The 26,359-nt window shown below is 35.7% G+C and overlaps 1 protein-coding gene and 1 pseudogene across 4 annotated transcripts in view; both read right to left on the bottom strand.

Moving 5' to 3' along the window:
• Positions 1–26,359, bottom strand: part of CERT1 (ceramide transporter 1) — a 105,146-nt gene that overhangs the window by 64,432 nt on the left and 14,355 nt on the right. For all 4 annotated transcript variants that reach the window (XM_072794877.1, XM_072794844.1, XM_072794866.1 and 1 more), the window contains exon 3: positions 9,056–9,172. In XM_072794877.1, coding sequence (XP_072650978.1) covers positions 9,056–9,172 — 117 coding nt within the window. The remainder of the gene's footprint in view (positions 1–9,055; positions 9,173–26,359) is intronic.
• On the bottom strand, positions 14,884–15,061 carry LOC140623935 (U2 spliceosomal RNA; annotated as a pseudogene).

Below are 26,359 nucleotides of genomic sequence, written 5' to 3'. Positions count from 1 at the left end.
TTGCTTTTGTTTCCCACATCAGCAAATATATGGTATTATAAAAATCTGCAAGTATGGTAAACGTTATACAAAATTACAGATTACATCTTCAGAACATTACTATTTATATAGCCAATTCCACCCTACCCTTTAAGCACAAGTAAATATGCAATTAATTATAAATGGACCAAGAGTGGCCAATTCATAGTAACCTGGAGTGAACAGGCAATTAGATTTTCGTAAGACATTTACTTTGAAAATGCCAAGAGATTCGAGCAGTTAGGAGTAGGAGCTAAAGCTGAAAAGAAGCCAAAGAGGAAAAGGTCATGACAAACCAAGAAAAAGGAACTAAGAGTGGGATGGGAGAACAAAAGTTATCAATCAATAGGGACTATGAAAGAGGGAGAAGAACAGAATGAAACTAAGTTACATTAACCATAGGTGGGGTGGCAGGTGATAGGATAGTGAGTTTTCCCTACAGTAAGAGCACTGCAAGAGTTAAGTATACAGATCCAGTTTTCTTTTTTAATTTTTTAATTTTTAATTTTTTTTAATTTTTATTTATTTATGATAGTCACACAGAGAGAGAGAGAGAGAGAGAGAGAGAGAGGCAGAGACATAAGCAGAGGGAGAAGCAGGCTCCATGCACCGGGAGCCCGATGTGGGATTCGATCCCAGGTCTCCAGGATCGCGCCCTGGGCCAAAGGCAGGCGCCAAACCGCTGCGCCACCCAGGGGTCCCCCAGATCCAGTTTTCTTTGCAAGTAGTGCACCCTAATTTTTCTTGGTTTATGGAAATATTCCCATTTATCAAGGTTTATATAGGTTGGCCTGTAGTCCCTGTAACCTAAAAAGCATAATTAAAATAAATGGACCTATGACATCAATACCCATGTAATCTTTTCATATTTTCAATATTCATTTGATCTGCACAACCATGTTCAGCATTAGCAGATATCACAAAAGTGGTTTTTAAAGTATCTGCACTAATTTACATCCGTTGCTCCACATCCTCACCATCATGTGGTTTTAAGTCTATTTTTTCTTTTTCTTTATTATTATTATCATTTTAAAGTGACACTGCTTGGTGGCAAATGGTATCTCACTGTGGTAAAATTTGCATTTTCTTGATGACTAATGACATAGAGTACCTTTTCGTATTGAATATCCTGTTTTATGAAGTGCCAATTCAAGTCTTTTGGCTATTTTTGTTTTTATTTGAGCTGTGAAAAGTTTTCTTACCCATCTGTGGGGCTCTCTCTGCTCCTTTTGACAAAATGTTGTCAAGCTGTATCTCAACTGGCTACATGGTTAATATGATTAGCTACCTCAGTATCTTCTTTCTTTCACTGATGTAAAATCCTTGAATTCCTCTTTTACCATCTTGGTAAAGGATAAACACCTTCCACAGATTAAAAAAAAAAAAGGGATGGCTGAAAATTATAAACTAATGACATTCCCTCTTTTCTATATGATATACTTTATTGAGTATTTACACATCATATGAAGTACAAAATGCAGATGTCACCTCTGGCAAATTCAGCTTTCAAAATTTTAGGTAACAAAAACTTACAAAATTATTTTAAAAGCCCTTGAGAGTTAAATTATTTTTATTCCAGAATACTAAGAATATTAAAGGAGGTTGGTATTTTGTTTTCCTTGATTTCATTCCAAACCTCGAAAGTGCTGACTGGCAGTGTGACAGTATCTACGTTAAGGTGTTAAAATTTTTTTTACTACTAATGTATGGATTACTACTGCAAGCAATTTAATAACTAACTCTCACTGGTAGGAACTGACCAAATTCTTGACCATAATGATTGAAATATCCAGAGACAAAAAGTTTTTTTGCTAATTAATGTAGCCCAGTTGTGATCTCAACTATGTGGGATTTTTTTTACAACTTCTATGAGCAAATGACACATCCTTGACTACTCTGGAAGCTGCTAGATTTGCACTTCTCTCAAAAATTAAAACACATGAATATAAAGGAAAAGTAAAATTTGATTCTATCTTCTATCACCATGGTAGGATGCAAACAGGTAAATGGAGAACTGGTTGTAATCCACCAATCCTGTGAAATTATTTACACAAAGAATGCACTGGGGGTGCCTGGCTGGCTCAGTCAGAAGAGTACATTCTTGATCTTGGGGTCATGAGTTCGAGCCCCACACTGGGTATAGAGATTACCTAAATAAATAAAAACTAAATTAAACTAAAAATAGTAGTTAAAAAGTTATATTTGCATCCTTAAGTCTTTACCAAGTAAATCAGATTTAAAATGCAAAACTAAATTTATATAATAATTTATAAAGCAGAGAAGTGTAGAATGAATGTCTAGTACCTATCTGTTAAGAAAATTTTCCAGTATTATAGTTTATTAAATATGGCAGAAATAATGACTTCATATGACCTTGATATTTAAAGAGTGCTAAAAAGAGGTATATTTTGCCATCTAGCTATTTTAAAATAGTTTCCTAATACGCTTATGTCAAATTATTTTTTTAAAGATTTTATTTATTTACTCATGAGAGAGACAGAGAGACAGAGAGAGAGGCAGAGACACAGGCAGAGGGAGAAGCAGGCTCCCTGTGGGGAGCCCAAAGTGGGACTCCATCTCGGGACGCGGGATCACGCCCTGAGCCAAAGGCAGATGCTCAATCGAGGCTCTCAACCAAGCCACCCAGGCATCCCAAACTTATGTCAAATTTAAGACAAAAGAGATTAACATGTCAAATAAGCAGAAACTGCTCTTAAAAATTGAGACAAAGCATCAAAATTAAGTTGATTCTGAGATAGGAGGGAAAATTATTTCATTATGGCAAAGAACAACACAGTTCTTAAGAGGTCTTTAAAGTGAGTCCTGGGCATCATTTAGGTGGCTCAACCATGACCTTATTTTGGTAAGAAACTTCTTTCGTACTCCATCTCATTTCAAGCAAAATGTGTAAGTTCTTTTCAAAAATTGTTTTCCACCTAATTCCCTCAGAAATCCCTTAACTTCTCAAGCTGAGAATAAAACTTTCTTCTGAAAGTATTCAATGGAGCATCAGATAGGAATTAGTGGTCCTTCACATAAGGATATGAGGTAAATCCATTCATATTAAATTACAAAACAACTGCCTTCAGATTCTCACTACAGAAAATAAGCATTTATAATAATTACCATTTGGATTCTTCCTCCCTAACTGTGTATCTTCCTATGACTCCTCATGTCTTGGATAATTTCCAAAATGTGGGGAAAGTCTGCGTGGCTCATGATCACCAAAATTTCAGATCTACTAAGGTTGTCCCTTATGAAAATAATGTAATGTCATGATTACCACAAACAAACTCTGTCACAGCCAAAAAGAGTTAATTTTTTCAACATGATTCTTAAATCTGCCAGAAGGAGAGCCTTCCTGCTAGTTTTTTGAGGGTTAGGGAAGTAGATTTCTTTCATGGTAAGAAGAAACTATGTTTATTCAAAATCACATTTATTGCAATTAAAGATCCTAGAATAATCCTATGATTCTTTTAAATAATAGCATCAATAGATAGCTTATCACATTTCCTTGATAAGCTAATCATGCAAAAAAAATGCTCACAGAGGCCCTTGGATAATATACAGATCCATCTACTAGAAAAATGTTTAATCCAAATAAAACCATCATCTTAATCTTGACATTCATGTAGCTTTTAGTTTTCAAATAATTTTCACAAACATCTTTCATTTGGCCTCAAGACAACATGAGAGATGGCCAAAAGATTAAAACAACAACAACAACTTGTCTTTAAAAATCATTTACTTAGGGGCACCTGAGTGATTCAGTTGGTTAAGGGTCTGACTCGATTTTGGCTCAGTTTATCTCAGGGTGATGGGATCCAAGTTCCATGTCGAACTCGCTCTGGGCTTGGAGACTCCTGAGATTCTCTCTCTCTCCCTCTGTCCCTCCCCTCTACTCACTCTCTTGCTCTTTCACGCTCTCTAAAAATAAAATAAAAATCTTTTATTTAGTAGTGTCTCAAATTTTAAGGAGAATCAGGATACAAATGCGCTCCACACAATAAAGCAAGCACACTATTTCAAAATAAAATTACTGGTCAGGTATATATATGCCCCTTGGTATATTTTAAGTCAAAACAGAATCTTGCATTTAAGAATGACCTCAAGAATTTCTTTCTTTCACAGGGACTACTGTCTAATGTCACCCCAAATTATGAAACTTCTAATATGATGACAACATTTAAATCACAAAATTATCTTTTAAAAACTTTATTTCTAGTGAGCAAGTTATTTTGCAATGAATACCAAGGAGAAAAAACAACAGCAGACAGAGAATATAGAACCTACTGTATTTCTGTCAGTAATCTAACACCAACCATGAAGACTGAAGGAAAAACAAAAATTTCAAAAATTATAAATTTCCCTCATAAAATTTGTTTTACAAAATACTGTAAATTATGTCAACGGGAAAATTTAGTGTCCAATGTGTCGTTAATTCCTAAAAAGTGGTGCATCTGAGTCTTTAAGGAGCTTATGGTCTAAAATAAACAGTAGTGATATGAAGAACATATAAAAACTATGGGAGGGGTGCTTGGGTGGTTCAGTCGGTTAAGTGTCTGCCTTCGGCTCAGGTCATGATCTCAGGGTCCTAGGATCGAGCCCCACATTGGGCTCCCTGCTCAATGTAGAGGCTGCTTCTCCCTCTCCCTCTGCCTGTAGCTCCCCCGCTTGTGCTCTGTCAAATAAATAAATACAATCTTTTAAAAAAAACCCACAAAACTATAGGAATACTGTGATTTAAGAAGTCTGACAGTTTAAGTAAACAAAATATATTTCACATGAATACATGGGAGAAGTGCTTGTCAGTCAAAAGCTCTGGTTCTCAGGTCACACAGACCTGAGTCTGAAAGCCGGCTCCTTTATTAATTAGCAATTTGACCTTGGACAAGTTATTTAACCTCTGTTTCAGTTTCTTCATCCATAGAAATAGTATAGTAATGTAAACCTTGTAAGACTGTGAGAGTAAAAGGAGATAAGGTATATGTTTATTACCATATCTAATATATGTTAATCCTCAAAAATGTCAGCTATTACTATCACCATCACCACCACCACATTATTATTGTCTTGTAAGGTAGAACTTTTGGTGTATTTGAGTGTGCGTGTGTGTGTGTGTGTGTGTGTGTGTTAAATAGACTGATAGTAGAATGAGTAAATACAGGCCACCTGGGAAGGAAAGAACAGAAACCTCCAACTTCTCCCAGATATTATAAATTACCAAAACCTGTCAGAGAAGCCCTAACAAAGGCTCAACAGCAAGAAAAGGAATGAAGGCCCATCTGATGACATCAGAAGAAAAAAGGCCCACTGTTCCAAGTTTTGTGTCATTTTAAGGGCAGGTGGTATAATGAGGAAGTGTAAATGGAATTGAGTGAGCTGGAAGGATGGGAACTCATCAACTTTGAAGTATAACACTTTGGGTTTATCATGACTGGCTTACTTTGCTTGCTTTGTTTTTGTTCTGTTTTTGTGGGAGTAGGGAGGGTGGTGTGAGGGTGAAGGCACACAAACAGGATACAGTCATCTTTCCTTCTCTAAGTAATGTATCAAGGTCATGCAGCTAGTAAGTAGTATAAGCAGCAGTGCCAGGATTCAATCCTGTATTTATCAGACTTCAAAATCCACCATTCAAACACTAAACAGTAAAATGTTCTTTTTGACAGTCCATGGGTGGAAAGATGAGTTCCTGTTTGTCTTGCACATATATGGCAGAGCTCAAATGATACAATCTAATCTGCAGGAGGTAAGCTTATGGGAATTATTTTCAAATATTCACCTCTTTTTTTTTTTTTTTTTTTTTAAGTAGGCTCCACACTCAGCATGGAGTCCAAACCAGGGTTTGAACTCATGACCCTGAGATCAAGAGCTGGATGCTTAACAAACTGAGCTACTCAATCACCCCTCCAAATATTCAGTGTCTACCAGTAACTAAAAGAAAGCAGAATCAACATAAAATTGAATCCAAAGAATCCATAAACTAAAAGGTAGTAGAGTCTCAGTCAACTTTCTTAAATTTAATCTAAACCTTGTTTCATCGACTCCAAAATAGCACTTCCCTCACCTCTCAGGACAATAAGGAAAAAATAAAGCACATGAAGTACATAATGCACTAATTAGTACTTGAGTGATCCTCAGTAAATAGGAGCTCTATCATAATCATCACCATGCTTTAACGATTTGGTATTAATTTTGAGTATCAATATAACAAATGCATACTTAAATAGTAAAATTACTAAATTGAGGTTCCACATTCAATATCCTTTAGGGATACTGAAGAACAAATTAAGAAACATTTCCTCACTACCTCACTGTTTCTGGCCTATGGGGAAGAAAACTTTGTTGATTATGTGTGGTGATAGCATTTGAATGTTCTCCCTCTTAAATATTAATTTAGTAACTCAAACAATTTATTTTTGAAATTCATATTCAATTCAAATTCATATTCAATTTATAAATTTTCACTGATATGTTAGCACATCACATAATTTACATTACAATTAACTATTAATAAAAATTAACAATGATTTCTCCTTCCTTGTCTATGAATCAACTACTTTTAGAAATCAGAAAAGTCTGTGCAATGTATCTGAAATCCTGTTAAAAAAAAAAATGAAATCCTGATGTTGAATCTTTTTAAAAATCTTTTCCTAAGAACTTAAATTCACCAAAAACCTGATGTCTCAGCTGAAGTCACACTGCTCTCAGACACAAAGATTATTACTATTATTATTTTTTAAAGAATTATTTGAGAGAGTGCATGCGAGCAAGTGGGAGGGGTAAGAGGGAGACAGAAAATTCTCAAGCAGACTCCCCACTGAGCAGGGCTTGATCCCAGGACCCTGAGGGAGGATCATGACTTGAGCTGAAACCAAAAGTCAGCTGCTTAACTGACTGAGCCACCCAGATGCCCCCGAGACTCAAAGATTATGCTTATCCATTGTTCAAAGATGCAAAGAAATCAATGATATGGAAGAAATATATGCTTTTTGCATATTTCTTCACTCAAGGAGAAAATACAAAATGGAAACTTGCAGAGAATTCTGGTTTGGCTTTACTAAGAAAAACAAGCAAAATAAAATATGCCTAATTAAAAATACAGAAAAAACCAGCCCTGTAATCTATGTTAGCTGATTAAGGCTTTAAGTCACAAGTTAAAAATTAGTTCTACTTAATAACATCTTTAATCATTAGTAAGAGCCCTGGACCTGATTAATAAATACACAATACCATCTCTTTACAGGCACATTTAGCAACTCTCACTGAATGCAGAATTCTTCGTCCAAAAACAAAATGTATAATTTAATAAATTTAGTTGTCACTCCAAAGCCCTTTCTTTTTCCACTGTCATAAATGAGAAAATATATCAGCCACTCTGGTAAGTAACCGTACATATGTTATCTCATATATTCCTTATATACACTAAGAAGAGGTAAATTATCACGCCCAGTCGTATCTGGTACACAGCAGAAGATGTAGTGTGAATCCAGGTCGGCCTAGATTCAAAGCATTCAGATTTTGGAATTCTAGCTCCTCTGTTTTATTTTTTTTTATTTTATTTTTTTTTTATTGTTTTAGCTCCTCTCTTTTAAATACTAGAAATCTTTTTCCCGTTTTCTCCATTTTTAGACTCCTTTCTGAAGTAATAAAATCAAGATAACTAATATAAAATTTTAAGATTTTAAGTAATCTCTTCATCTAACATAAGGTTTGAACTCATAACCTTGAAATCAAGAGTCGCATGCTCTCCTGACCGAGTCAGCCAGACACACCAACATTCACAAGATTTTAAACCAGTATAACACTAAAGCTAAAACAGAGGGGGGAAAATGGGTATCACAGCCAGCTTTCTTTACGCCAAGAAAAATTCATAATCAATATCAATAAGAATTTGCCTGTGCTACCTCAAATCAGACAGGTTTTTCTTGTTTTAGAGTGTGTATGCATGTTGTGTGGGTACATGTTTTGCACCTGTCAAATGACCAAAACAGGTGTTTCAACTACAACTCTATGAAACCCAAACAAACAAGTACAGACAAGTATGTGAATAAGTACAAAGTTCTCTTAAGTCACACTCAGGAATAGCATCATGAATTTATACCTTTCCCTATTCCTTGTTTTATCATAATAAACTGAGTTAGCTAATAATGCAGATTTAATATCACACATTTCTTTAGTCTACTTACCACTTATTCATGTTTTTGTTTTTAAACATTTTTTATTTGAGAGAGAGAGGATGGGGGAAGGTGGTGGTGAGGGAGGCACAGGGTAAGGGAGAAACGGACTCTCTGATGACCAGGGAGCCCATGCAGAGCTTGATTCTTTGAGGACCTCGAGATCATGACCTGAGCTGAAGGCAGACGCTTAACTTACTGAGCCACCCACGTGCCCCTTATTAAATAACAAGAATGCGGATTATACATCTATATAAGAAATACATTCTAAAGGTTTACTATTAGCTTCCTATTTACAAAAATTAAATGACAAATGTTTACACTATGAATTTACCCAAAAGGCTACAGATGACTATAAAAACAGTGAAGCTTCTAAATATTATGGTTATACATTCAATATTATTTCAAAAACCTTTTATCCAGATCATACAAAGGCATTTACTATGGAACAAATCCTAAGTATAAAAATCAAGATTTGTTTTACTTTAAAAAAAAAAAAAAGGGCACATTTTGTTTTAATTAACAATGAAAACCATTTGTTGGTGTGCCCCTCAATTTGCTACACTGGGTCCTGCCTAACTCATGATCATTTAATAAAGCAAATTAAATCTTAAAAAAAAAATTAAAAACATTTGTCATAACAAATTCCCTTAGAGCAACTCAAATGTTAGGAATAAAATTATTTCAAAAATTTATATCTGTACTACTTTGATCTTTACTATCCAAATAATGTTCGACTTTTTAAAAACACGTTACATCTCAAAACTTCTTAAAGAAAAAAAGTAAAACTTTTAAAAGGAGTTACTACTACCAGTATCTTGCCTAATCCTCCACTGACAGGTAAACACTAGAGCCTCTACCTTGTGCTGTTCGATGGCATCTATCCACTGTTGTCTGTGATCCGGATCTTGAGCACGAAGATACCAAACGCTATCATTTACACTAATATCAAATCGACATTCATCAAAATCATGAGGCTGTGGAGAAAAAAGTAGAAAATGAAAAGCAAAGCTAATTATATTCTCAGAAATGTTATACCCAAGAGCAAAAACATGAACATATCCATTCTGGCTGGTGGGTGACTCCTGTTATTTTTCTATTTATTTTTCTACTCAAATAACTGTTTTTTGAAGATCTCTCAGATAAAAAGCACAAGACACAGTTACCAAAAACTAAGTTTTATTCACTACTCCTACAAACGAGTTGGTACATAAATATATTTCAAAAAACAGAGCTAATACTTTCATCAAATGCTTTGAATTAGCTTAACTAGGGGGAACATCACCATAAGCACACACACAACAAACCCACCAAAATAAGCTTTAGGGAAGATGTTTACTACTTTTTTCCATGCCTCCATTACTCAAAAAAAAAAAAAAAAAAAAAAAAAAAACAACTCATCGCAAATAGTTGTATTTCATTAAATGTGATAAACAAAATACATTCTGTCACAAAATAATGTTAACATTTCCTTCTAAGTATCTCAAATTAACTTCTAACTTTTTAAATGTCTTTGAGAACACCAGGAGAGCTTCCAATGAGAAGAAAAATAAAGTAACATTACCATTAGACCTACGTTAGATAAAAAAAAAAAAAAAAAAAAGACCTACGTTAGAGGACACTGCCTATAACAGAAAGTAAACATTTAGTGAAAATATTAATTACTTGGTTCAGTCTTTTCCATTCTTTGTGAGAATATGTAAAATGAGTATTTTATATCTTTAATTTTTGTTCAGTAAATTAATTCAAATATGATTGGACCCATCACATATAGCACCTCTTCTACTAGACATAGTATAGAGAGTGAATCAATTTCTTCTCCTGTGAATAATCTTAGAAAAGAGAAAGTCCTCTCTGGTCAATGTAATAATAAACTTATTTGATGAACAGAATCTACATTTTGTATTTCCAAGATTTATCATTTATTCTTTCCTCCTTTTAAACAGCATCAATCTTTTATCTCATCTGTTTAGCAAAAATACTGTAACTCCACAATTAAAAAAAAAAAGATTTTATTTATTTGACAGAGGGAGAGCATGAGAGCACAAGCAGGGGGAGAGGCAGGTAGAGGCAGAGGAGCCCGATGAGGGGCTTGATCCTAGGACCTGGGGATCATGACCTGAACCAAAAGCAGACACTTAACTGACTGAGCCACCCAGGTGCTACTGCCATACATAATATTCTTTAGATTACAAAACAGATTTCTCTTTTAAAATTAAGACAACAAATCATAGATCTGACTGGCTAAAGGATGTAAGTTAAGCATTTTCTGAATCAATGTGCTCGACATCACAGTTTGGACTATGGATAGTCAAGCCTTAAGAATGGAATCCAGTTACCAAAAAAGGTTTCTTGGAGGAGGGAAAGAATATATACTATCTGAAGAACCAAGTAAATAATTTAACTGATCAGTCTACTATTCTGAATGGCCCAGAGATTTTTAAACTTTCACTTCATAATCAGTCTATTTCTAGCTACCATTCCTGAAAATGTCTTACAGTTGACATCTTCAAAACTTCCTCACAATCTTCCAGTGAGTAGTACAATGCCACATTTAAAATATTCCTGAAAACAGAAACCCACCACAGGCTTCCTGTGGATATGAGTGACTTAATAAAATCTAAAATCAGTATGTAAAATTTGCCAAATTTCTAAATCTGCCAAGTATAAATTATGATCTCTTCTCCCTGCTCAAAGTTTAAAAATGTGGAAAATGTCAAGCTTTAGATAGAGCTGCATAGAAATAGAAATAAAATGGTAGTCTAGAAAGCTGGAATTAAAGAATTTGGTAGCTTCAACTGAATGTCACCATTGTGATGAATGCAGTATCTTCATACCCATACACAGAGATGGTAGTTAACAGAAAATGTATACAAGGTAGCCAGTTCCACCATCAACAATTTGACAGGTAGGTGGCATAAAAGAGGGATATATCAATTATCAGGTGATAGAGTCTGTGAACATAGAAGCCTTGATTTCCCAAAATGTGTAAAAGTGAGGGAAGCGATGCCTACAGGGCAAATGACAGACTTCTTAAGAGGACATGTTTTAGAAAATATTGAAATCTAGACAACTGAGCTTATATCGCATGTCAACGTACATACAACACTCCAACATAAAATAGAGAACTACTTGATTCAAACACAACTGCAATGAACACAAATGAGATTACTTTACTCTCCCCAAAACCAAATTGTGTCCCCAATGAGAAAGCCAACAACAAAAAAGGAAAATATCAAGGAAAACGTAGGTGAGCCTCACACTTTACCCTGTTAAAATTTATCGCAAGGGATCAAAAAAAATTTATCAAAACGTGAAATGACACTTATATCTACTGTCTTGGTGTGTCTAAGTCAGTTCTTTCAGTTTCTATAACAAAAATACCAGTAAGTGTTACAGGGAGCTTAAACACAAATTTCTCACAGTACTGGAGGCTACAAGTCCAGATCACAGTGCCAGCATAGTAGTGTTTGAGGGTCCTCTCTCTGGTTTACAGATGGCTGCTTTCTAACTCTGTCCTCAGATGGATGACAGAGAACTCTGTGGTCTCTTCATCCCCTCAGAAGGGTGCCAATTTCATCATGTGGTCTTCACTCTCATATCATCTAAACCCAATTACCTCCCAATGGCCTCACCTCTGAATGTGATCACAATGAGAAATTAAATATTCAACACAAGAATTTTGGGAGGACACATGCATTCAGTCTAAAGTCTTCACTAGCTATTAAAAATAATGTTATAGGAACAAGAGGTATAAATCCACAAAGAAAAAGAAAGAAAAATTTTCTACAAAATTAATTAAAGTTTTATTTATTTGTTTGATAGAGTGAGCGAGCACAGGGGCACAAGTGGGAGGGAGGGGCAGAGGGACACTCAGACTCTCAGGGAGCCGGCCGTGGAGGTCCATCCCAGGATCCTGAGATCAGGACCTGAGATGAAGTTAGATGCTTAACCAACTGAGCCACCTAGGCACCTCTCGACAAAATTTAAAAGTAGAATGTGGTAACTGAGTTATTTGGCTTGAGAAAGCTGAAAATTAAGCATCTACAAGAAAAAAGAAGAGAAAAGAAATCAAGCCAATTTGTATGCAATGACAGAAACGCAAGGGAACTGGAGATAACAGGGAGCCATAAAAGTAAAAGCAAGGGTGTAGCTGGAAAAAAATAAGATCAAGAGTCATTTAAAGGTGCAATTAAACCCCAGGAATTCCAAGCATTGGTTACTACTCACCTACCACGGTGCAATATTAGAGGCACCACCCCTACCTCTGAGAGAGATTATATCAGTTTTAGAAGTAGGGACAGTCCTACACAGCAGTGGGTGTGGGGAAAGGAAAAAAAAAAAAAGCAGATACGGAAATATTCATATTTATTTTTTTCCCCTACCTGACTTCCAGAGAGCTAGCACCCACACAAGTTCCTTCTATCCCCTTCTGACCATTGGAAGATTCTTCTATGAGAAAATTAAGTAGTCCAAGAAAAAAGGCATAAAGTAATGATATTTAAGGGTTTCACACCCAGGCACTTAATCAGTATGATAGTTCTAAACCATGAACATAAAGAAACATTTACCTTTCAAATCTGGTAGGTATGTGTCACCAAAATGAGAGAGTAACCAAGAGAAGTCAGCAGCATTTGAGATCCAGGAAAAGAAGCAGCAAAGGGACTTCCCAGGAAGACAAGGAAAATGCAAGAAGCAGAGTTATGGAAGAGACTCCAAAGTCTAGATTAGAACAGTATGACAGGATGCTTTAGAAGAGATTTCTCTGGTAGGGGCAAAAGTGGAAATGAAAAGACTATCTAAAAGGTTAAACTCAGGGGACAGAATGTAAGAAGACTTAGAAATTCAAAGAAAGTCAACCAAATTTTTAATGAACTTTATCATTACTATATAGTAAACTTTATCGATTTTAATCACTGCCACAATTAAGATGGAAATGTTTTCATTTACATAATCCCTTCTAAAGATTCCTCATGTTCTCTATATAATATCCCTCCCTCTGCCAACACCTTCCAAAAACCAAGAATTTGCTTTCATCTATTTATTAGTTTGCATTTTTAAAGAAATTTATGTAAATGAAATCAGTATGTACTCTTATGCCTCAGTGGTTTTACTCAGTATAACAATTTTTGTATTCATTTTGTTGTGTCTTACAGTAATTGATTCTTTTTATTGCTGAGTTGATTTATAATGAATATAACATTTTGTTTATTCACCTGTTGAAAAATTGCTTCCACTTTTTTATTTTGAATAAATGATGTGAAAATTCCTATGTTATATGGATATATATTTTTACTTTTTTTTAAGATTTTATTTATTTATTCATGAGAGACACAGAGAGAGGCAGAAACAGAGGCAGAGGAAGAAACAGGCTCCATGCAGGGAGCCTGATGTGGGACTCAATCCCGGGACCCTGTTATCACGACCTGAGCCAAAGCAGATGCTCAACTGCTGAGCCACCCAGGCGCCCCTATTTTTACTTCTGACCTAGGATTGGAATGCCTAACTCAAAAACGTAGGTATACATTTAAGGAACTGCCAAAAATAGTTGTACCATTTTACATTCTTACCAGTAGTCTAACAAAATCCAGTTATTTCACATCCTTGTTTGGGCTTACTTTTGGACTCTACACTGTTCCACTGATCTAAATGTCTATTCTTGGGGTGCCTGGCTGGCTCAGTCAGTAAAGCATGCAAAACTCTTAATCTGGGGGTTTTATGTCTAACTCCAAAAACACTAAATTATTGCTGCGTAACAGTCTTGAAATCATGTAGTGTTGTCTTCAAACTTTACTCACCTTTTAAAAACTGCTTTGGCTAATCTCGGTAGTTTGCATATACCTATGTATTTCTAGATACATTTAGTACCAGGTTGCAGTGATTCCATAGGTTTTCTATAGATTAATATGGGAATGTGTGATCTCTTAACAATATTGACCCTTCCAATCCATGGACATTTCTCCAATTACTCATGTCTTCTTTATCTTCACAATCTCATTTAGTCTGTACTGTACAGGTACGATGCACAATGACTGATTCCTAAGTAATGTCTTTTTTAGGTTACTATACATAAAATTGTTTTTAAATTTCACTGCTTACAGTATATAATACATTTCATAATTGTAATATTAACCTTATATTCCATGATTGTGCAAAATTCACTTAGTACATCTGCTACCTGTTTAAATAATACACCTAAAGTAACCTACAAAACAAAAACATTCATGCCACCTGCAGTTTTCCTTCTGCCTTTCTGATCTTTATGCTTTTTTGTATCTTTTTCTCTTGCCACACTGAAATGACTAGGATGTTCAAAACAATGTTAAAATTGAAGTGCTAAGGGCAGACATCTTGCCCCGACCTTAATCTTAGGAGAAACACATAAAATATTTTGCCATTAAGCACGATGTTAAACTATGAATTTTGTTCATGTCCTTCATTAGACTGATTTTCCTTTCTACTTCTAGTTACCTAAGAATTTCTTTTTTAAATTTAAATGAATGTTGGATTTTGTCCAAACCTTTTTTTGGTCTGTATCTAACAAATTCAGAAATTTGTTATGAATTTCTGTAGTTTGCTAAAATGGCAAATTACAATGACTGATTTAACACATTGAATTAACCTTGAATTCCTGAGATAAGGTCCATTTGGTCGTGACATACAATTTTTTTTTTTTTTTTTTGTCCCAAGGGGGTGCACCATTCTTAGAGGTACTATAATACAAGGCTGATGCATGGAATGGATCAGCCATTTTCCTGATCCAAAAACCCAGTTACTATATTGTCCTTGGATAGAGAATATATCAGATATTAAAATGGTAAGGACAGATACTATATACTATCTTAGCCAAAAGGCTCAGAAGTGATACATAAATCTTTTTATATACTATTGATTTGCTAATATTTTGTAAAGAAATATGGACAATATCTATGTCCATCACACAGCTATAATTTTCTTGTGATGTCTTATCAGGTTTAGGTTTCACAGTTATGCTGGCAACCTAACTAGAAAGACTCTGCATAAAATTGGGACTACTTCTTGGATGTATTAAAGAACATACCAGTGAAATCGTGGTGGAAATGTTTTCTTGATGGAGGAGGTATTAACAACATCAGTTTTTTTGACTTTGGCTTATTCAGATTTTCTGTATCTTAAAAGCATTAAAAGGGAAAAAATAATCCTATAATTAATGATATATATTCACTTTAAAAAAAAGATTTTATTCATTTATTCATGAGAGACAGAGAGAGAGAGAGAGAGAGGCAGAGACACAGGCAGAGAGGGAGAAGCAGGCTCCATGCAAGGGGCCCAACGTGGGACTCAATCCCAGGACTCCAGGATCAAGCCCTGGGCCAAAGGCAGGCGCCAAACTGCTGAGCCACTCAGGGATCCCCATATTCACTTTTTCTGATACTCTTCACCAATTCCTAAAGACCTCAGTTTGCCACTGGGGGTATTTCTCTCCAGCCTGAAAAAGTTCCATTAACATTTCTTGTAGTACAGGTCTGCCCATAAGTTCTCTTAGTTTTCCTTTACCTAAAAATATCTTTTTTACTTCATTTTTGAAGAATATCTTCACTGAATACAGAATTTTGGAAAGATAATTTTTTTCGTTCATTCCATTAAAAGACATCTTCTGGCTTCCACGATCTTAAGAAGTGTATGGTAATTTGAATCTCCCCATTTATGTGTCACTTTAGCTATGTTCAAGATTTTTTTATCTTTGGTTTTCACAGCAGTTTGATATGTTAGGTTTCTATTTATCCTGTTGCTGTATAGCTTCTTGAATCTATAAATTTACATTCTTCACCAAATTTTGAAGGTTTTACTATAATTTCTTCAAATATTTTTTCAATTTCTTTTCTCCTCTCAAGACTCCAAAAAACCCATTTAATTCTGCTTATTTAAAACAAAGAAACAAAAAAACCAAATTAGGTTAAGAATGACTTCTTTTGATCTATATTCAAAAACCGGATTATTTTCTCTGTCATCTTTATCTACTACTATAAATCCCAGAGAATACATGTTTTTTATTTTGGATATCCCACTGGTTCTTTTTATATGTTTCCTTTTTCTTTGCTGAAATGGCCTTCCTTTTCATTCACTACAAGCCTATTTTTCTTTTACTTCACATAATTATAAAACCTTCTTTAAAAATCCTTGTCCAATAATTGTAACATCCTGTTCATTTTGCATTTGGCATTTGTGTCTTTTGCCTTGAGAATGTGTTGTTATTTTCTAGCTCTTCATGTTGAGTAGTTTCGAGTTGACCTTGAAAATTGTGAATGTTGTGCTGTAAACTCTGGATTCTGTTATATTGTTCTGAAAAATACTGTTTTTCTTTTAGCAGGCAATTAACATGCTCAGACCCAAATTACTAATTCCATCATGTGTTAATGGGCAGCAGCTAGGATCTCAGTTTAGAGTACTTTCATTCTCGTCTGCAATACACACAAATGAGGGGCCAGGTACAAACTTGGACAGAGTTTTATATTTAGAATTTGAGGTTCCCTTTCTTTAGCCCCTTTTTTCTGCATTACCTCCTCACTAACTGCATTCCTTCTCCTGGTACCTACAGCTAAAAAAAATGGCAAGTGTTCTTTAAGAGTTTTAGCTCCCTGCATCTCTGCCATGGTGGCAGTAATTCTGATCACATTTCAGACCACTTTCCATCTGCCTCACACATACGTAGCTCAGAAGTCAACCAGAAATTTGGGGAGAGTTTTTACACAATTTTGAGTTCCCCTTCTCTGGTTTCTCTTTTGTGTATTTTCTCATTTTCCATTAGCCCTGGTAGTACCAAAACCTTTCTTAGGTTCTGCTGGTCAAAAAGATAACTGGTTGATTTTTCTGTTAAAGTTTTAGCCACCCAGTACCACCACAACAGAAAAGTTACCCTTATTCTACTCATTGCCAAATATCCTCTCCACTGATATTTGAGTCCAGTTGAAAGGACTCACTTATCAGGGAGTCCTTTCAACTCAGATGTTTGAGCCTCAGTCCCAAAAGGCTCTTATGATACCAGTACCAGCACCAGTGGGCAACACTTTCTCTTCCGAGGTCCAACTCCCAGCCCTATCTCCAACTTATAGGTTCTGTTAATCCCAATTTCATCCCTTCATTCCTCTGGCCCTACGATTTATAAAAGCTGGTCACTGCAATTAATACCTATGTACTATCCACAGTGTTTTTCTTTTGTTCTTTTAGTTCTAAACATTTTCTGCTGAAATACCTACAGTGGTTTCTGGTTCCATGAGAGGACCTCTGAATGATGTAATAAACAGTCCAAAAATAGTAAATGTTCACTTCATAATGGAGTAATAGATATCCATTCAAAAACAGTATTTTCAAAGGTTGGAAATTTGACAACTTAGTATGTGAGAAGAAGATAAAAGAGGTTACAAAAGCATATGTACAATGTGATCCTAATCATGCTGTTGCCTCAATAGCACTTTAGTACAACCACGTGATTAAAGACTGTACAACAGAGGCCCTGTTTGGCACACCCATATAATTCAGGCCACAGTGACTTACACTGAACAAACATTTATTTATTGAAGGTGGAGACTGAAATTCAGGCAACTATCGTCCACACAAAAACATGCACACCAGTGTTCACAACAGCTTTATTTGTAACAGCTCCCCAACCGAAAGCAACCCAAACATTCTTCAATTGGTGAATGGTACAGAAACTGAGATATATATACTACTCAGCAATAAAAAGGAACAAGTTATTGATATACTCAATAGCCTAGTGGATCTTGAGGAAATCATGCTGAAGAAAAAAGCAAATCTCAAAAGGTAACATTGTATGATTTCATTTATATAAAATTTTTAAAATGATAAAATTATAGAAATGATGAAAAGATTAATGGTTGCAGGGGTTAGACATGAGATAGTAGGCTGGAGAGAGACGAGAGAAGAGTGACTATAAAGGGAAGAATGAGGGATCTTTGTGCTGATGAAACAGTTTTGTATTTCTATTGTAATGGTGGTTACAAGAATCTACGCCAGTTATAAAATTGCACAGAGTTACATACATACATATGCATGCATGCACACATATACACACACACACACACACAAATGAGTACATGTAAAACTGGTAAAATGTGAATAAGGTCTGTGGGTTGTACCAGTATCAACTTTTGGGTTTTGAATTGTACTATGTAAGATTTTACCATGCAGGGAAGTGGATGAAGGATAAATAAAACCCCTGTGTTCTATTTTTGCAAGTTTCTGTGAAAGTACATTTATTTCAAAATTAAAAGTTCTTTTTAAGTTTTGAAAAATAAAAAATATTCAACAAAATGTTCAAAGTGGACTACATAAGATTAACATCACTTGTGCAGGCTGATGACAGAGGCATTAAAGAGAGGCTAACTGGCTATATTCAGAATCTAACATAGATGGTGTGATCTTGGCAACGTCCCCACAGTCTGGATAATGAAAATATTGCTATGTAGCTGTAGAAACTAGATTCTGTCAGCACCCCAAGACATTTAGGCATGTGTCAGTATACATATCATGTGATTTACAGGGAGGAATAAATGCTCTGGTAAGCAGACATTTCAATTTTCTGGTAAATGCATTCTCTGTAAATATTCCACTCAGAAATATATGATAATCTGAAAGTCTGGCATAGAAACAAAATAAGGGGCAGCCCCAGTGGCACAGCGGTTTAGCGCTGCCTGCAGCCCAGGGCGTGATCCTGAAGACCAGGGATCGAGTCCCATGTTGGGCTCCCTGCATGGAGCCCGCTTCTCCCTCTGCCTGTGTCTCTGCCTGTCTCTCTCTCAATCTGAATGAATAAATAAATAAATAAATAAATCAGAAAGAAAGAAAGAAAGAAAGAAAGAAAGAAAGAAAGAAAGAAAGAAAGAAAGAAAGAAAGAAAGAGAAGGAGAAGAGAAAGAGAAAGAGAAAGAGAAAGAGAAGAAGGAAAGGAAAGGAAAGGAAAGGAAAGGAAAGGAAAGGAAAGGAAAGGAAAGGAAAGGAAAGGAAAGGAAAGGAAAGGAAAAGAAAAGAAATAAGGAGAATTAGTTGAAAGATTTTTAGTGGCGAGTAGCATACCAAAATTAATGCAATGTTTTTTCCAACTTTCCTTTTTAAGTCACAGAATCTTTGTTCTCCTCCCTGCCTAATAAATCTTAACTGTAACATTTACACATTAAAAACAAAAACAAAAACACAAAATGATAGGACAGAGGTTTGAAGGAAAGAAGTACAGACATCTTGCCTCTAATGTGATACCCAGGGAAGGATATCACATCATTTTAGTGTATTTTGCCAAGGATGCAGAACCTGAATCAAATCACAAAGAAACATCAAACCCCAAGTGAAGAACATTCTAGAAAATAACTGGCCTGTAGTTTTCAAAAATATCTACACTACACAAAGTAAGGGTAAGGAAATAATTGCTCTAGATTAAGTGAAACTAAAGAGACAGGACACCTAAATGTAATACATGTTCTAGACGGCATTTTTTTTATTTTTTATTTTTTAAATATTTTATTTATTTATTCATGAGAGACACAGTGGGGGGGGGGGGGCAGAAACACAGGCAGAGGGAGAAGCAGGCTCCATGCGCCACTCAGGCGTCCCTAGACTGAATTTTTACTAAAGGGAGAAAATATACTATATGGAGCACTGTTGGAACAATGGATAAAACTGGAATATGAACTATCAATTAGAAAAAAATTATTACTATATGAAATTTCCAGACTTTGCTAGCTATATTATGGTTATATCTACAGAGAGTGTCTTTGCTTATAGAAATTACACACTTAAGCATTAAGTGGAAAACAAGTAAAGGGAACCGACTCTCAAATGACCCAGGGAAAAATATAAGGCATGTATACACATGTGCCTAGAGAGAATGATACAAGAAATGTTAAAATATTGGTGAATCTAAGTGTTCACAGAAGTTATCACATTATCTTGCAACTTTTTGTATAAATTTATTCCAAAATGAAAAGTTAAAAACGATACCTTAAAAAAACAGGAGTAGTCTCTTTCCTTACAACAGTACCTTGAAAGTCAGCTACTTAATCTCTCTTTATATCCCACTGTTAAAGGGAGACAATGTCATCAAATAGTTAACAAAATCACTAATATTAAAACCAAAGATTAAATACACAAGAGAAAAAAAAGGAATTCTGAAGAAACAGTCAATGACATAAGGATCAAAAAATAAAAATACATGGACACATACTATGTGACACATGTACATTCATATATGCACACAAATATACACAATTTATAATTTCAACCAGGCCTTTTCCCTTCAACCTCTAATTGCCTCCTATCTTCTGAATGTTTAAGAGGATTAATCTCAACATTCAAAACTGGTCAACTGATTGCTTCACCCAACTTCTCTTGCAGGCTTCTACATTTCCATAAATGATACCTACCAAATGCTTAGACCTGAAATCATCTGACCCTTCATTTTTCTCACATCGTATGAGGCTTCCATCAGCAAATCTGCAAACCTTGTCAACTGTACTTTCAAATTAAATCTGGAATCCAATCAGTTCTCATAATCTCCACCAATACTACTCTGATCCAAACCATTGATATCTCCCATCTCAAATATTTGCATAGTCACCTAGGGCTGCCTAATTTTGGTTCCCTGCTTTCATTCTTGCCTCCTAAAATCTATTCTTAACAAAGCAGCGAGAAGTGATCCCAGTACAAGAATTAAATCACTCCACTGTTCAAGCTTCCAGTAACTTCTCTTCTTACTTAACATAAAAAGTCAATGTCCTAAAAAAAAAAAAGTCAGCGTCCTTCGATGACCCACAAGGCTCTACACAACCAGGAGCACCACCTCTGTGCCTACTTTTCCTACCACTTTCCCTTTGTCTATAAACCATACAGGCCTCCAGCCAGACAGGCCTCCTTATAGTTCCTTCAACTACCCTGGAGGAACTTGACAACTGCTGCTCCTTCTTACCAAGTCACGTCTTCCCACATTCATTTTCCTCCGTGAGATTTCTACTCAAATACTTCATTATCACCCATTATAAAACCCCCTGCCACACATGCAAATTTTACATTTTTGAAATAAGGATGTGTCTTACAATGGTATCAACTAGAATTGGCAATGTAACATACAAAATAATGGTGCATCTTAAATTTGGTGGTCAGACTCATTAAAATACAGTAATACTTTACCATAGAAGCCTTTCCAGACTCATCCTGCAATAAAAGATGCTCAGATAACAAGAACCACTTAATAAAAATGTTATTTACTTTAAGAGAGCAGAACCTAAGAAAAGGTTCCCAGACAAGGTTAGTTTGCATAATCTCACTGTCCCCAATTGCATAACATCTTTCCAAAGACTCTATTTTCCTTTTCTGTTTATAAACCTAACATGCAAATATTGAGGAAAATATATACGAAAGCAAATTATAAGTATTCAGTATTTGCTGCAATTTTTTTTCACTTAAAGTATTGACTTGATACACTCTCTGGGTATTTTCTCTCATATTTTTACCTCAATTTTGGGAATTTCTGAATAAACAAAATCCTGCTTTTAATATTAACCCTTAGGTAAAGGGTGAACCATGATGCAACCAGTACCAAATTTCTTAATTTTCAATATGCTTTGACATCTAAACCTGTGCTGTACAACAGAGCAGTCATTAGTCATATGTGGCTAGTTTGAACTAAGATGAGCTAGAAGTGTAGAATACACACTGGGTTTTGAAGACTTGGTAGAAAACAAAGAACGTAAAATATCTTAGTAATAAATTTTTAAAATTATTTTTAAGTAGGATCCACACTGGGCATGGAACCCAACATGAGGCTTAAACTCATGACCCTTAAATCAAGACCTGAGCTAAGATCAAGAGTTGGACGCTTAACCAACTGAACCATCCAGGCACCCTAGTAATAATTTCTTATGACTGTGTGTTAGGATGACAATATTTTGGACATAATAAATCAACTTCATTTGTTTCTCCTTTTTCAGTTACATATGTGGCTTGTATTTGTGACTCACATATTTCTATTGGACAGCCATGATTTAAAACTCATTTATTTATCCATGTAACCAACTAACCAATGAAATATTTATGAACACCTATGATTTAACAAGCACTATTTGGGGCACCGAGGATACAATGGTAAGGATGAACAGGCATGGTCCTCAACTTTGCAGAGCTCACACTAACCAAATCATCACACAAGAAATGTAAAACTTTAACAAGCCATAAATTAGAAGAAGAAGAAATACATCTCAACATGATGAGAAAGCCTATAATAAAAGGACGTAATCTAATCATAGGGTCAGGGAAGGTTTCCAAGGAAGTAATACCTGAGCCAAGAAAAGGAGGATAAAATGGAATGAACAAAGGAGGAAAGAAAGAGTTCAGACAGCAAGAAAAGCACATATAAAGAGATGTGGCAGGAAAGAGTAAGCCTAGATAAGACACTGGAAGGAAAGTATGACTGGAGAGGACATCATGAGAGGAGGGAGTCTGGTAAGAAATGAAGTTTAGCGGGCAGCCCGGGTGGCTCAGTGGTTTAGTACCGCCTTCAGCCTAGGGCCTGATCCTGGAGACCATGTCGGGCTCCCTGCATGGAGCCTGCTTCTCCCTCTGCCTGTGTCTCTGCCTCTCTCTGTATGTCTCTCATGAATAAATAAATAAAAATCTTTAAAAAAAGAAAAAGAAAAAGAACTGAATGTTTAAGAAGGCAGATCATACAAAACCTTATAATTCAAGAGAGTCGGAAGCCCAGCAGAGAAGGATAGCATAATGCATTTTCTTTTTTTCACTGGGCCTGAAATACTTCATTTCATTTTAGAAATTTAGATATTAATTCTGTCATCTTAAATTATTTGAAGGCATCAATTAATAGACTCAAAACAAAATTCTAATCCTACAAAAATGCTCTGTGTAGCCCCGTGGTGCAAGGGTTCATGTACTCCTGTGCAAAATTGGTGAAACTTCGGAATCCTCGGAACAATGCTTTTAAAAATGTAAAGCAAAATACATATGATTTTAGAAGAAACCAATTACATAAAATTTATGATTAAAACATTTAAGTTCAGGTATCCTAAAATATATGTGTTACTTTATACTAACAAATTAGTATCTAGTAGCAGATAGTAGTATTTGGAGAGATCTACAATATGTCAATAATGTCATGGGATAGTATCTGTAATTTTTGTTGAGTGAAAAAGTCACAAATACTGACAATATTACTGTAATTTTTCCCTACATTAATAAAGAAAATGCAAAATTTTGGTTAAAAGTTAGTGAAAATAAAGTTGTAATCTTTTTTTTTTAATTTTTTTAATTTAAATTTATAGTCACACAGAGAGAGAGAGGCAGAGATACAGGCAGAGGGAGAAGCAGGCTCCATGCACCAGGAGCCCGACATGGGATTCGATCCCGGGTCTCCAGGATGGCGCCCTGGGCCAAAGGCAGGCGCCAAACGGCTGCGCCACCCAGGGATCCCCCACCGCACCACCCAGGGATCCCAAAGTTGTAATCTTTTCTCATGATGTCTATAAATCCCTTGTGGAATTGTTATAATGGAATCTGACTGGTAATGGTTTGCCATAAAAAAAAAAAAAGATCACCTACCTGTCCCAAGAATCTTAAAAAGCAAACTTCTGCATCTAAGCACATTCTCTAGTACAATAAAACCATAATATTTCAGACTGAAAGAAAGGACTTCTGGTAAGTAAATTAATATAAATCTTCTATATGCTATACTCTGCCTAAAATATATTGTGGCCCACAAAACTTTATTAAGCTTCAATTACCTGGTTCAACAATTCTGAATACTTTCTGGTGATTTGTGAAAATCAAATCCACATGAGAAATATAAAACTTTGGTATATTGGGGTGCCTGGGTGGTGTAGTCAGTTAACCATCTGATTCTTGGTTTCCGCTTAGGTCATGATCTCAGGGTTGTGGGATCAAGCCCTGTGTCAGGCTCTGCATTCAACAGGGACTTTGTTTAAGACTCTTCCTCCCTCTCCTTCTGCCCTCCCCTTTCCTAAGATAAATAAATCTTAAAAAAAAAAAAAAAAAAAAAAAAGATTTGCTATAGTTCAACTGAAAGGCTTTTACTAGGCACTGGGAATCACAACCCAATAAGGGACTTTCCATTCAAATTATGTGATGGCTGAGCCATGAATATACATTTGTATAATGATAACATTACTTGTTATAAAACTGTGTTAGAACTTAAATGATTATAATTACTTTATGATCAAGGCATATTTAGATGACCTTTTAAAATGGATTCTTTCCAAGTCTTCTAAATAGCAAAAAACAATTTAATAACTTGAAAATATTCATGTCTTTCAAAAGTTTCACTTTTACATAGAACTTGCAAATACAACAAGAATCTGTTTTAATAAGCCTCTAGATGCACACTGAAGTTTGGGAACCACTGGGCCAATGGATATCCTTCCACCATTGAAATAGAAGTGGGCAATTACTATTCTTCTTGAAATAAAAATCAAAAGCACAAAACCAAGAGAAAGGCACATATATGGAAAGATTAAATATTTAGAGTAATAGGCTAGAAGAAGAAAATTATGATGACTAAAGGAGATAACATGCAAAATACCTAACACCTTTTTTAAAAATATATTTTATTCATTTACTCATGGGCGACACAGAGAGAGAGAGAGAGAGACAGAGAGAGGGGCAGAGACACAGGCAGAGGGAGAAGCAGACTCCATACAAGGAGCCTGATGCAGGACTCAATCCCCAGACTCCAAGATTATGCCCTGGGCTGAAGGCAGTTGCTAAACCGCTGAACCACCCAGGGATTCCCTTACCTAACACCTTCTTGTTAGCGCCTAACAATTGTGTAGTTCATGTTTCTTTTTTAAAAAATCTTACAGTTAGGACAAAAAGATGAGGAATGGCTCAATCAGAGAAGGACAATCATCATATGGTTTCACTTACATGGGGAATATAAGAAATAGTGAAAGGGACAATAAGGGAAAGGAGGGAAACTGAGGGAGGAAAAATCAGAGAGAAGGACAAACCATGAGAGACTCCTAAGTCTGGGAAACAAAGAGTTGCTGAAGGAGAGGAAGATGGGGGGATGAAGTAACTGGGTGATGGGAGTTAAGGAGGGTACTTGATGGGATAAGCACTGAGTGTTATACTCTATGTTGGCAAATTGAATTTAAATTAAAAAAAAAAAAAAATAGGGATCCCTGGGTGGCGCAGCGGTTTGGCGCCTGCCTTTGGCCCAGGGCGCGATCCTGGAGACCCGGGATCAAATCCCATGTCGGGCTCCCAGTGCATGGAGCCTGCTTCTCTCTCTGCCTGTGTCTCTGCCTCTCTCTCTCTCTCTCTCTCTCTCTCTCTCATAAATAAATAAAAATTTTAAAAAAATACACCCCATATTCTTTACTAGAAGAGAGGGGGAAAAAAAAAGATGAGGAATGGTTTGTTGAAAAGTTGTGGCTTGGTTTGGACCCAGAATAAATAGAGGGTTTTGATAATGGAGGAGGGAAAAGACATTCTAGATAATGGAAAATTCAATGAGCAATGTTAGCAGAGAATGTCAAAGTGCCAGTTAGACCAGCAGTCAGGTTGATATAACCCATGTTCATCTGTTCAATTCATTACTATTCTGTTTCTGAGACAATCACTTAACAATTACCAAAGTCTGAACCTTTTACATCCATTGTCCATTCAGATGGCTAGCACCAACAACACAACTAATAGCAATTCCTCGCTTTCATGTATAATGACTCCATTCATTTAAATGTCAGATCAAATACCCAAGTGCAGAGAGCAAGCAGTTAAGAGAATGAGCTCTCCATTCTTTACTTGAGCATAGCTATTTTTCTTGCTTTAGGAAAGTAGCTCTCAAACTTCAGCATGCATCAGAATCACTTGAAGACAGAATGCTGAAGCCCATAGCCAGAGTTTCTGACTCATTAGGTCTGAGGTTGGGCCTGAGAATTTGTATTTCTCTCAAGTTCACAGCTGATTTTGATGCTAATGGCCTGGACATCACACTTTGAGAACTATGTCCTCTGCCTTATTATCTTCCTCTTTCTTATTTAATACTTGTTTGTTTCGATGGGGCACATTTTCTAAAAAAAGCTTTGCAGAATGTGTATTTGAGTATTTTTTACTTCTTATTATTGGAATTTTCAAACATATACAAAATA

Source organism: Canis lupus, chromosome 2 (assembly GCF_048164855.1).
Source record: "Canis lupus baileyi chromosome 2, mCanLup2.hap1, whole genome shotgun sequence".
Classification (NCBI taxonomy): domain Eukaryota; kingdom Metazoa; phylum Chordata; class Mammalia; order Carnivora; family Canidae; genus Canis; species Canis lupus.
This window is presented reverse-complemented; position numbering and strand designations above follow the sequence as displayed.